This window comes from Nansenia antarctica, assembly GCF_963989245.1.
Source record: "Nansenia antarctica genome assembly, chromosome: 5".
In the NCBI taxonomy this organism is placed as follows: Eukaryota; Metazoa; Chordata; class Actinopteri; order Argentiniformes; family Microstomatidae; genus Nansenia; species Nansenia antarctica.
The window spans coordinates 61,612,241-61,626,480 of record NC_137690.1 but is presented as its reverse complement, the minus strand read 5'-3'; the positions used below and the strand labels follow the sequence as shown (position 1 = coordinate 61,626,480).

The 14,240-nt window shown below is 40.1% G+C and overlaps 1 protein-coding gene across 1 annotated transcript; it reads right to left on the bottom strand.

Annotated features, from left to right (window-relative positions):
- Positions 1 to 39: 39 nt before the first annotated feature.
- On the bottom strand, positions 40 to 1,689 carry bet1 (Bet1 golgi vesicular membrane trafficking protein). The gene is made up of 4 exons (XM_080532624.1): positions 1,563 to 1,689; positions 912 to 1,021; positions 762 to 818; positions 40 to 575 (listed from the first exon to the last, which is right to left on the bottom strand). The coding sequence occupies exons 1-4, from the start codon at positions 1,579 to 1,581 to the stop codon at positions 420 to 422; spliced, it is 342 nt and encodes a 113-aa protein (XP_080388750.1). The 5' UTR covers positions 1,582 to 1,689; the 3' UTR covers positions 40 to 419.
- Between the last annotated feature and the right edge of the window lie 12,551 nt (positions 1,690 to 14,240).

Genomic DNA, 14,240 nt, shown 5'->3' with positions numbered 1-14,240 from the left:
CACTTCATGTACAAATGTTATGAATCATGCAGTGACTCAATTAACATCCTCAGTCACTGCACGTCACGGCTTACTGCATTTTTATGCAATACATCATTCATTCATCCTGTAGTCCCACTGTAGTCAATCTCTATTAACAGTTCTACACATCATCCAAATTATGGACTGTAAGGTAGTTTTACAATACAACCATATACTTATGGCAGTGAACTTATCATTCCATTTAGCCGTCTGCCAGGCATACCCCATATAGCACAGTCATTTGATGATTTGGGTTCTCTTGTCCACCATGAAGCACATTCTTACAGCCTTATTGTCACAATTATCATCATCCTGGTCGTCCGGTCCAAAGGTGCATGGCGCTGACGGGTGGGTGACTGACATGGGGGGGAAGGGAATCAACACCTCCTGTTCTCTTATCACCTCAGTTTGATAAACCAGTAGAGGACGAGGAACACAAAGAGGGCAAACAGCAACATGTAGCACAGGATCTTGGTCTGACTCCCTCTGGAGAGCTGCTTCACTCTGCTTATGGTGGCTCCAAGCAAACCTCCCGTCGAGTCAAAGTCCGAGTCCTACATTGGCAGATTAAAGCACTGAATTCAGTGACGTTTGTCACTGTTGACTATGAATGAATGGAAGAGCCTCATAAGAGAGGATACCGTTGAAAATAAGATATTCATGAATGTTACTGATTAAGTCATTAAAAGCACATGTATGTTGTGGTTCATGGTGGTGTAAGAGTGAAAGCGGAAGCTTACCATATCATCTAACATTGTGTTCTGGTACTTGACTTCTGTTCCTATATCAATTGACAGCTAAGAAAAAAAACATGGTATAAGTTAACACGAATGTATAACCAAATGGATTTCTGTCACAGCGCACAACACTGAAACCAAGCCAGTGCTTACGTGTTTCAGAGCGCTGACTTTAGCTCTCAGGCCCTCTTGTAAGTGTTCATTCTCCTCTTCGTACACGCTGTATCCACTTGCCACATAGTTTCCTGGAGGTCCTCCTTCGCCTGTGTGACAATCAATTTGACAAAGCCAAGTCAAGTCAACTTTATTTATATTATATAGCACATTTACGTACAGCAATGCTGAGCCAAAGTGCTTCACAGTAAACATAGATAAATGCAGGAGATAAGTAAGCACAATGCACACAATACAATGTAATACAAAATATGGTAAAATTAAAAGAGAAGATAAAAGGACTATAAAACAATAAGAGCCAGGGACCTACAATAAAAAGATGAACATGAAGCAGGCCTGGGCAAGATAGCTCTAGCAAGCTAACTTATCTACATTCACACACATCCAAGTGTATACCTGGCTATCTAAGTTACAGTTTATTAGATGGTAGCCTACGCGCTGCCCTGCAGACTATTTTCAACCCAAAAATGTACGTTTCATGTTTAATTGTAATGACAGAGCTAGTAGCTAGCCAGATAGCCATGCCATGGTATAGGTTAGCTACCAAGCTAGCCATAGCATAGCTAGTAAGTTACTAGCTAAACTCAACAACGAACTATCCAGCTAAACGGTACAAGACTCTTCTCTTACCCAAACCGGCACGTCTCATCTTGATTTATTAAACGAGAGAGATCCTAGCAGTACTTCTGAAGTGATCACTTTGGGGTTTTATCTCAGCAGCAGTACTTGTTGTTGTTATTGACACTGTCTTCGTTAGCTAAGGCAGCGTAATGAAATCGCCACGACATCCTACGGAAGCCGTGGAGGCAAATGTTTACATCGGCGACCCCGCCCCCTCAGCTGTCAAAAGCCACAGATCATTAATGACGTAATAACATTTAATAAACGTGGATATTATTAACTAGACTGTTATAACTTCTAACCTCCTCTATATCTATTGTCTATGTTTAAGGTTTGCCAAAGCATGAGTATTAAGTATTGCTGTCAGCTGATGGTGTTGCATTTGAGCACATAGTTTTAGGCTATGATATTGAATGAATCTACTCATAGTTGGGGGCCTTTGATATTTCTGTGCAAATTTGTGCAAAAGCACCACATTTGGCCCAGATGTAGCTCAGAGTATGCTCTAATGATTTAGCCAGGGCGCCCGAGCCAACGACCACCGGGGTCGCCATGGCGGCCAAATCAATATGGCCGCCCTCTGAAAAAGGTTTCGGCTATAACTTTAGAACCAAATGAACTAGAAATGCAAGCCTGGTGTCTATTTTATGTTTTTTGACTATTAGAAACACATTAGAATGCTTATATTCATGATTGGGTGTGTCTGGACCCCTAATTTGCATAATGCCATTTTTTTTTCTTTTGGCTTTCGGGTCAGGTCGATTGGCAAATGTCAATGTCCTTGCTGTGACGTATTGCGTCGGTCTTGCAGGTGTGATGGGTGCCGCCAAATGCATTGTAGGGGAGAGCTGGGTAATGTGATACATTTTTTACATTTGCTCCCCTCTAGCCAAGCTAAAATGTGTAAATCAGTAACATTTACACATTTCCCATTAATTCAGGATGTTTTCTCGCTATGGAAATGCTCAGAATGTCTTCAGGACAAAGGGCAATGAAAATATGATTGTTTTTTAAAAAGTGGTGTTGTGTCTCACTTTACCTCATCTTAGGGGTAAACTGAGACCGACCAGAGAAATCCAGGGGGTAAAGTGAACCAGTTGGGGGTAATCTGATCCACTTACTTTTTCCACTTTAAAACTACCATAACAACACATGTTGTAACAATTAGAATCCTGACAGCTAGATTGACAACCACACATTCCAAAACTAATGTTGGACTAGTAACAGAATCATGGGGATTGGTCAATTAAGCACATTTTTTTAAATACTTGAAAGTAACCCAAAGTACCTAAACAGTAAATCAAATACAACATAATATAATTCAAAATGTTTTATTTAATTAACATTCACAGTGTGGAGGTCAGAACACAGGACCTTTAGAGCCAGCTAGTGTATGGGGGTCAGAGCAAAGGACAATCAGAACCAGCTAATACACAGTCTGGGGGTCAGAACATGGACCCATAATCAGAACCAGCTAGTACACAGTCTGGGGGTCAGAACATAGGACCATCAGAAACAGCAAGAACAGCCTGGGACTCAGGACACAGGCTAGACCCACCTGGATTAGAACATCAGCCTCATACTCTTAAACAAGGCCTACTCTACATTCCAGCCCTGAAGGTTACAGGGAAAGGTGAAGAGTTGCTCTCTCCGTGTGGTTCCTCCAGGCCTATTAGGTTGAGGCAGCTTCTTCACCACATCACCTTTAGGAACATGTGCCACATCATTGTCTTTTAAAGCAAACGTGGGTCTCTCCCACACTTTCTTGTTTCCCTGGATTCTTCTGAGGAATTGTGTATGTATTTCGTCATCCTCAACTTTCTCAACCATGCCAACGTAACGGACACTCCTGCATTTGGTTGCAAAGTTAACTAGGACAAAGTCACCCACGTTCAGATCTGTGTTTCCAAGATCACTTCTTTCATCCTCAGAGCTCTCTTCGTCAAACTCCTCATCAAGTGGGACTGCGATATCACTCTCCTCAGAGCTGCTATCTATGATTTTCTTTTTGGGTGCTTTCTTTTTCGGTTTTCCCTTTTCTTTGCTATTTTCTGTATTAGCTGCACAGGGTTTGAGGAACTCTGGACCATGGAGGACGATATCATTGAACACTCGTAAGGGTTCAGCAACAGATGTTGTGAGACCGTTGGACAGGAAGGAGCCGTCAAATGTGTGGCCTCGTTGTAAGCAGTACTTGTGTAAAACCAAGGCAGCCCTCATCAACAGAATTGCCTCATCCTGAGCCAATTGTTCCTCTTAGCCACTTGTTCCTTGTTTGCGATGTAGGTTTCCCTCCCCTTCTGGTGTTCACTCTATTCAGGCAGATAGCTGAGGAGATGTTGCTTGAATGTTGTTGTGTGGGGTTCATAATCAGACACAAACACCTGCGTTCTTTCATAAGGTTCCTGTAGAGTTGCCGTAATAGGAGATTGTGAAGGAGGATCTGAATCCTCAACCAGAGCAACAATTTGTGCAATAGTTAGATGGTCAAAGGTTGTCCCCCACTCACTGGTAGATGCTTCCCCTTCTGACACCCTGGCCTGGCAGTGTTATGAGATGCCAGCCGTTTTGCTGCATATCGCAACATGAGATAACATTTGGCATGTAGTACACACCTGCTGCGTGCACATCGGAAGCTTGTGTAACTAATCTACCAAGAAGCTAATTTTTTTTACAGGATTCTGCCCAGCTTTTCAGATTTTTAGGACTCACTACTAAGGAGGAGCCAACGTCATACTTTGGAGCCCTTTTGACACGACAACTTCTACAGTAGCTTCTACAGCGTTTGTGATACATAGCATTATGTGTTTTAAGCGTTGCTGCAATACCTGAACCGTCATTCAACTGATCAATTGTAACATTAAGGCTTGCTGATATGTTTGTTTTTTAACAGAGGGGATTTGGACGATTAACACTAATAACATGTTTTTTTTAATAGGATATACTTCAACAGACATAACTAATTATATTATTTGTTCATAATTATAATATCATATATAATTATATTATATTATAACCTGCATTACAGAGGGGATTGAAATTCCGCTATTTATTTATTTTTTAAATTGTGACATACATTCTTTGCCTTATATGGTCTTCATGCTGATGGAATGGGTGGTTGCTAAAACAATATTTCATAGACAAGCTGCATCTTTTAAGTTTTTGAAAACAAACTTCAATGATGAAAGTCATTGAACTGAAACTTCAACTCCAACTGTGTTCTTTTCAGGAAAGACAGAAAAGTTACATTCAAACCACAAACCTTGCTGGTGAAATGCAGTCGTGCAATACTATGAATTCCAACGCCTTCCAGTTCTACAAGTCTCAGACTGCTCTTTCAGGCCTCTACTCCACTGTTGCCAGTGGCGAGGAGCCCCAAATTGACTCTGACTCTGACGACTTATCAGGTAAGGGCTAACCTTTATTTTCTCCCTTATCCGCTAATCTTTGTTATTTGGTTTTGTTTGTGTAAGCAAATTATTCATACGTTTTGAGCATCTACATGCCTGTCCTGTTTGGTCTGCAGCTTGGGGCTTCTCTCCTGCTGGGCCAAGAGTAAGGAGCCCTGCTAGCAGCCAGAGAGACCATTTGCTTTTGGAGATCACCCTTCTTCTATCCCGGCTCTCTGAACTTTCTCTCTCAGATCGACCTAGAGCGGACCCTCTGCCTGGCCCCAGCAACCCTCAGCCTGGCCCCAGCAGTGCTCGGCCCAACCAACACAAGAGAGGCAGGCACTACTACCTTGGGTAAGGCACTTAGCCCTCAGTTACTCCAGGGGGAATGTCCCTGTAATTCGTAATTGTAAGTCGCTTTGGATAAAAGCGTCTGCTAAATGGCAAAATTATTATTAATTAGGGACTGGGTAGATGCACCAGTGGTCCAACCAAACCGCAAGAGAGCCAGGCCTGGCCCCAGCAACCCTCTGCCTGGCCCCAGCAACCCTCAGCCTGGCCCTAGCAACCCTCTGCCTGGCCCCAGCAACCCTCTGCCTGGCCCTAGCAACCCTCTGCCTGGCCCCAGCAACCCTCTTCCCAACCACAACAAGAGAGGCAGGGACCGGGGAGACGGACCAGTGGTCCATCCAAACCGCAAGAGAGCCAGGCCTGGCCCCAGCAACCCTCTGCCTGGCCCTAGCAACCCTCTGCCTGGCCCCAGCAACCCTCTGCCTGGCCCTAGCAACCCTCTGCCTGGCCCCAGCAACCCTCTTCCCAACCACAACAAGAGAGGCAGGGACCGGGGAGACGGACCAGTGGTCCACCCAAACTGCAAGCTACTCAGGATATGAGACCATGTCTCAAGAACTCAATTAGGACATGAGGACTTAAACATCCCATTTATCTTTCAATGTATCATTCAATTTAATTTAAGAATTAATTTGTTATATTTTAATTGCAATATTATTGACTTTGTGTTGGCTCTTTTAGAAACATAAGTAAGTATTTGTTGTAGTATTTTAAAGTAGTGTTATAAATGTAATGTTTGAATTCTAAATAAACATTTTAAATGATCACTGACTGCTGTTTTTGTTACATAATGTACTGTGTCCATGACTTTTTGTATTATTGAGATTGCAATATCGATAGTCATACAATATATTGTGCAGCCCTAGCCTAATAGCCGCTACTAAACTGTATTTGAAGTTTCTCTGAGGAGATTGTCATTTTAATACCTTACTGTGTGTCTCATTATGCAGAATAACTCTTCAGTCAACATCCTTTAGATAGAAACTGTGCTAATTGACTGCAGTTCAACTAGATAACTATTCAGCTATTTCAGTAGGCACTCAGGTAAAGCAAACACCAATAAACAAGTTTATTAATTCATAAAAATCCATCTATCTATATTGCTGTGGAAAACCTGAATTACACATATTTTCTATAAGTTCGGAATGTCTAATTTGAAGTGCTGTATAGTGTAATATTATTTTGTATTGAGTGAGTGTCACAAGCGTCTTGCAATATGGAATTGCACATCGATAGTGCCGTACTCCACACATGACATCGTGTGATTCGACACCTCGTCGCGCTAAAAGTAGGTAAAGAGACATTGCGCGTCTAGTGTTAACAGAAGAAGGAAGAACATTAGCAATAGCTAAGAAATCTTTTTTTTCCCCTTTCTAGTGATACAAGTCGTTGTATCTTGGGTCTTTGCAATGGTTAATCAGCATCTCATTGGCAGAGACAGCATAGGTCCAAATTAATGGTGCCGCTACTAGAGGTAGAGGCCATGTTGTAGGATTTGGCAGTGCACACGATTTGGCATGACAGCACCCCCAACATATTGTGTATCAACAATAATAGCATGTTGTACAGTAGTAGGTTAGTGATATCCTGAAGTGATGAGGTGTAATAGCCAAGAATGAGTCAAAGACGGGTTTGCTACTCATTTCCTCCTATAATCCTCTCTAGATTACTGAAGAGATAACATGAGGCAGACATACAGTACATGTACCCTGAAATGGAGGTGTAGACATTGACACATCAGTAGCACTTGATATATATATATAAAATAATATATCTATTATTATAAGAGCTCATATCTTATATCATAGTCCCCTCTTGTGAATATACCTCATAAGCATCGATGACCAACTTCATCAATTTGACTAATTATATTATTATATTTATTGGATGAGCCAACTCTTGTTTGCTGTTGATTAACATTTTGAGTAAAACTGAAAATGTGTTTCAAAGTGTTGCAGGCACTTGAAAACCTATATTCTGTGTATATAATATATATATATATATATATATATATATATAATACTTGAAAGCCCCCTTATATTATAATTATTGTATTATAAGTGTGATTGATGCCTTGAATTACTTTTATGATTGTCAAAGATAGCAAAGATGTATTCTGAACAAAAACCTCCCTTGCTGAAGTAGCGGTGGAGATGTGGATACAGTATAGCCTATGTGAGTCAGGTAGCAAACAGGGGGAATTAATGAGATACAGACAACGTGAGACCTTGACAACATGATTGTGATTAGGACAAGGAGTTGACAGAGCAGTTAAGAAATGCTGTCAATGAAGCCTGAAGTAGTGTAACTCAAACAGCACCAGTTACTAAAGCCCCCTGCAGTGTGCGTGTGCTTTCTGTTCTAATGATGTTTGTCAATGGCTTAAAGAGAGCTACTCATTTTATGTAATGGACACCTCGCACCCCAGATCCTCAGGTCCCATACCAGCCACTCTCACCCCCACTCCCCCCCCCCCCCCCCAATTCAATTACCCTTTGCACCACTGCTGTTTATACATACAACCTTTTTGCACATTTGTACATACCTCTTTTTTGATATTAGTCTCTAATGTATACATCTGTATACACCATACTGTACATAGCTGACTTAACTGTACATAGCTTACCGCTATCCATCTCTTTATACCTCTAACTTCCGTACTTACCATACTCTACCTATCACTTATCACTATCATGTTTTGCACTATATCACTATTTGCACTTCTGGTTCGATGCTATACTGCATTTCGTTGTCTGGTACTTTCCCATGACTATAACGTTTAATCTAATCTAATCTAATGAGTCACAGTGCCTTTTTATTCTCCACAGGGGCCCTTTCATGATGTCAGAATTGTAAATTAGGATCTTGAATAAAGCTTAATCATATACAAACTGATGTTTAGTGAAACTAGTATAGTATATATATATATATATATATATATATATATATATATATAAGTATATCATGCAGTAGCAGGTTGTTACGGGCTGCATTACAGTGTGTTCATTAGTTCATGTTCACCTCACAGATGTATTCCAATTCCTCATCCTGAGTTAGGATCCCCAAGGCATATCCTCAACTTTGGACATTAATTTTCGATTTAAAAGCTGCTTTCCAAGAGAAGCACTTCATACACACGTATATATATATCATGAAGAAGTAATTGGTTGTTAACCTCCCTGGCAGATGACAAATATAGTTTACTTATCGGCAGATTCATGGGCATGTATACTTCTGTCTCTGATTGAAAGGATTAGTGAGCTATGTAATATTCCCAAAATGTAATCTCAAACTCATCTTTTTGTAAGTCTTTAATGATGTCCCAGACACTGCCTATCATTAATTAGCCTTTCTTATTTCCCCATTAATCATTTTCTATCTAAATAATGTAAATATCACCAGAGACAGGTAATATGATCTAAAAGATTTCAATGTTTAAAGTGACATTAATTTATTCTAAACCAATGGCTCATAAATAAATAAATCTTACAACCTATATCCCACAATGCATTTCAATCCCCACATCTCTCTTCTTTTTCCTACTTATGCCTTCATGCCATAAGCATGAGTGTCAGATGAAAGAGCCCATTGATTTATCTCTGTGTGTGTTCCAGCCATCTCTATGGATTTGATAAGATTAGCACCATCAGAAGTATCTTGCAAAGCCCTTTTCAACTGCAGGCCCTTTGAACGCTATCAGAATAGAGGACACTGTTAATCTGTATAGCATATCTTCTCCTGGGTGCTTTGGGTGAATTTTTGACTTGGTCACATGTCCTTTAGCCAGGGATGGTAGAACTGTCCAACGAGAGATCCAATAAGCTTTTAAAATGTTTCTAACTTTTATATATATACTTATATATATATATATATATATATATATATATATATATATATATATATATATTATATATAGTGATGTTGAAATGTTAGGGATATTAGAAGTAAATATGTCAGATTAGAATGCAGTATTAGAAAGTCTTTGGTGAATATAAATCCAACATTTTATTGTATTTTAACACAAACAATTTGATTAAAGCACATTAAAAACACATTAAAAGTATTGATTAAAGTAGACTTCGGGTTGTTTCTTGTTCTCAGGTGTGTTACTGTAATGCATTGTCTACCACCATTAGAAAAGTACAGATGCTCATATCCACCATACAATATGCATCTGTTTTCGAGGAACACTGCAAATCATGGTCCTCAGCATGGACAACACCCAGATCAGGACCCCACTTTGGTACAGAATGCTTATGAAGGTCTTTATGTGTTGGCCTAGAGACATATGGCCAGCTTCCTCCAAGTGGATTGCTCGTTTTCTGTATCTTTTCCAGTGATTGCAAACAATAGTGACATTTTACTCTACATACATCTTATAAACCCTTAATAAAGGGTGCACTATAAAAGGTTACCCAAAGGGTTACCCAAATAGTTATCATCTGCTTAATGCCATCGATATTGGCTTTGTTTTTATCTTGCAGACATCATACAGCATCATTATTATTATTAGTTTCATCTGTGTATACATTTGGCTAAAAGAGACTCCACAGATGTCAATGTAGGACGTTTGTTATCTGTTCAACATGTAAATGCTATATCCACCTCTTTACCTCAGTGTTGAGAATTTGGTGCTGCTAACTAGTTCCCCCTGATTGCACTAATTTCTCTGGAGAATAGAGAGATCTAGATAGATGAATGAGTCAGAGATGAGAGAGAAGAGATAAAAAGAAACTATGCTAGAGGACAAACTGAAGGTATTCTACAATACTATTTTTAAACCTAAGATGGAATCTGACTCCCACACTTGACATTTTGGAACTGTGGTTAAAATACCCCCCCCTCTCCCTAGTATTTCTATTTTGAAAATAACATCTAGTCTGAACTCTTTGCTGTACTTTAAGGGTTTAGGCACTGAATCTCTGCCATGGTCCTTATTCAATGCCTGGTGGGAATCGTGCAATTTCAGTGGCTGCCCCTGAACGTTTTCCTTTCTCTTTCCCTGACCTTTCACCTGATAAAAATCAATAAACAAAAGATTGAACAAAAAAAGGAAGGAACAGAGTGCATCATTCACCAGTGGGAGCTTGAAGCACATAATTGCTGGTTCTTGTTGAGGTCTGTTTGGGAAGTGATTGAGAGAGTGCCTGAAAACCCTCCCAACATCATCAGTTTAAATGATACTCTTTTATTTCACTTTACTTGCGCTCTGTGGGTTTGAATGCCTTTAGGGGATCCAGTCAGTTCTAATGAGTGGGGTCATTACTCAAGCTAAAATAAGTTAAGGGTTTTGGTCTTGGCTTCAGCAGACAGTCATATTATCATTATTCATTATTCTTTTGTAGTTTCAGTCCCCCGGAGTCGCATAGAAGTACAGAAAAACTTCCAAATATCCAAAAGAGCCTGAAGGAGTTTTTTCCTACCCATTTATTTAATATGTTCGATGTGTCAAATAAGTTTGTGTTATTCTAAATTAGTTTACAGCCTGTATACAAGGGTTCACTAACAATCTTAATGTCTTCTAGAAGAAGGCTGAACACTATTTGCAATGGAATTGAGAGTATTGATTGGCAAGTCCCTTGGAGGAATGGCATCATAGTCTCTGAATGATTGTCCTTATCGACATTGATTTAAACTTGATTTTGATGTTATAATACAGTGTTTCTGTATTTCTGACCACTGTACATATACACTAGTGGGACTAGTGGTCCTCCATAGTGGTCCTCCATCTCCGTACACCTGTGATCCACAGGACTGAACATACAGTACACAACAACAGAACCCTTGTTGAGCTGAGGCCCGAGGCCCGAGGGACAGGGAATACCCAATACCTAATAATGATACTCATCAGCAATTTGTTTGATGTTTATTCAGATTAACTCAAGTGTACAGGCTGATCATACAGCAAATATGTTCTTTGTTGTCCTGGACCAATACTACGCAGGAGAGCTGCAGAGGATTATGCACACAATTTCCTGTCGTTGTATGCAGAGTCTCATTAGCTACAGTTTCAGACAAAACCGTAGGCCTATTAAATCATTTACCATGGGAATAAATAGTTGCGCTATACCAATGTAAATTAATGAGCATTTCTATGTTCCCTGCACGCTGTCCTCTCAACAAACAATCTTCCATGCATTGGTATGGATGGGTGAAAACACACTAGGGAGGATGGATGGAACATTGGCTTACTGTATTGCAGGTCTGGCACATATATCATTCATTTACTGTATTACAGCCTGGCACATAGATCAAGGCTGTCCTCTGACTTTGCCGTAAGCCTGCATAGAGCTACTCAGCTGTTGTTGTTTTTTTAACTGAAAGACATAAACATATCCCAAAGACTGGCACTAATATTCACATGTGTTCTACTTCTCTGTTTCCATCTCTCTTTTCCACTGAAGACACTGCTTATTTAGCTGCATGTCTCTAATGTCAGATCTTCCTCCGATCATCCTCATATGATGAATCTGTTTTTATTGTCATGTTCAGGAGTTTTATATTTAGAGAAAAAGTGGCATTTGAAATAAGTCTATGAAGTACTGAAGTACAGTATGTTTAATGGAGCACTGAATATGTGTGTTTTCTGGTTTCCAACCCTGTATCAAAAACATTGATTAGTAATGTAATGTACAGTGAGCATTTATTTTGTCATTGTCAGTAGCGTGAAATATTGGTAATTATCTTCTAATTTCAAAGTAACACATAACAGCATATAATGGTAACACAGTAGAACAGGATGTGAATCTGACTGTACTGTAACTTCATCCCTAGTTAACGTACAGTGACCTGCCATCATGATCATAATCTTGCCTCTGGAGAGCCGTGTATGACACAGACAACACCATTTGGCCCAAGTGTTTACACAGCTGTAGCCATCCCACTCCAGTGAACATCTGCTTCTTCTCCTCTTTACCAGAGGATCATTTTATAACGTCTATACTGTTCATGTCTGAGACTCTAAGTACAAAGCAGAGCATTTTTCACACGCTCATTAGCAAGAATGACTCAGTACTGTGGTTAGGGAGTCATGGGTGAGTATTGTTATATTGTTATACTCACCACATTAAAAGTGGATTTGTGATGGTCTTGGCTGTGAATCTGGTCTGTGTCATAGTGTATCATGTTTGATGATGAGGCTATGGATGACTGACAAGTGTGAAAACACACAGATATAACATAACTGGATTGTCAGGTAGAGATAGTAGACTTTGATGTCTTTTGAGATGGACTTGAGATGGTCCCCCAAGGTGAGAGACTGTTTGACATTCCCCCACATTCTACAGTTCTCTGTGAACCCTACAGACAGACTTTGTTTACAGTATATCCAGCTGTTGCCCAAATCAGAGGATGGGGATGGTACCAGTAAATATGCGCTACATATTCAAACCCATCCCTCGAAGCCTAAATGCAACACCGATGATCAGGTTCCTTTATTTGCTTGTCCATGTGTCTGTAAGAATGTTGACTCCACTGACCCAAAAAGTCACTCACAACCTCTTTTTCCACCCACCATGAGCCCCTATAATTTCTGCAGTGTTGAGTAGTTCTACTACATGTAGTTCATTTAAATGCATGTCACAGTAGCCTGGTAGTTGATAAACAAAATTCAAATCCTAGTAGTTTTTCCTGTAGTTAGCTACTTCTTTGCCATGTACTGGTGTAGTAAGCTACTGTCTACTGTCACTGTAGTAAGCTACTGTCACTACAGTGTACATAGCCTTTATTTATGTAAACCAGCTCCTTCCCTTCTTGTGTTTCTTTGAGTTTTTTTTCTTTCCTAACACCAGGGGAGCCACCCCTCCTAAATTTCGTTGTTTGGTACCTGTACTATAGCAATGACAATAAAGACCATTCATTCATTCATTCATTCATTCATTCATTCATTCATTCATTCATTCATTCAGTCATTCATTCATTCACTACATTTTTCCAGAAGAAAACAGAAAAACTGTGGATTTGAAGTATTATTCCAGCCATTGATCTTCAAACAGCTGCGAACAGTATGAACATTGCATTTTGCAACTGTTGTCTAATTAGTTAATGCCACTGAGTGATCGAACAGATGTTACATTGTGCAGTGATGTCTTTGATTACTCAGGAACTCATGAAATAAATGGTAAATGGACTGCCTTATATAGCGCCTATAATTTTTAATTAATTAATAAATTATAGCGCCTCATTCCAAAGCGCTTTACAATGGCCTCTCATTCACCCATTCACACACACATTCACACACCAATAGCGGCAAGCTACCATGCAAGGCACTGGCCCGCTCATTGGGAGCAATTTGGGGTTCAGTGTCTTGCCCAAGGACACCTCGACACGTGGCCAGCCGGGGTTCGAACCACCGATCTGCCGACCTTGCCATCATTAGAGACCGGCTCTACCTCTTGCGCCACAGCCGCCCCAAATAGCATGAATAATCACTTACACACATGAACAAGGCTGTTTTCAATCCATATTGTTTTGTCGTTTTCATAATACATGGCAACCTGAAAAATCCAAATGGAGGTCAAGACCTGTGGATATTCGTGCTGTTAAGTCACTATTCAATGCACTGATGTATTTTCTCATGTAGCCAGGCTTTGGTCCAGTTTTGTAGCACTCCCCTCCGATCCGATTGTTCTACGCTATATGCTTTTGTCCTTTATAATTGAGAATCATCAGTTCTCAATTCCCTTTCCCGCTAACTGCTGGTCTGACTTTGAATCAGAAGATTGAGGGTTCAAGTCCCTTCGTGGTTGATAAATGACCTTGTTTAGAGCCGTTGCTATGTGGTGGAATCTAATCCTCTCTCACTGGAGGCCTTTAAGATGACTGGTGTATAGATGATTCACTAACTTTACACAAATGTACTAGTTGTACGTCACTTTGGATGACAATGTCAAAAATGTAAATGTTATGTAAGACTCTTGCACCACAGCTTCCTTGTTGTAATGAG

Excerpts from the sequence above, each read along its gene's own strand:
- bet1 (XM_080532624.1), bottom strand. Across the intron at positions 819-911 it reads AAGTCAGCGCTCTGAAACAC|CTGTCAATTGATATAGGAAC; the intron begins GTAAGCACTGGC and ends TTTTTTTCTTAG. Across the intron at positions 576-761 it reads ACACAATGTTAGATGATATG|GACTCGGACTTTGACTCGAC; the intron begins GTAAGCTTCCGC and ends CTGCCAATGTAG.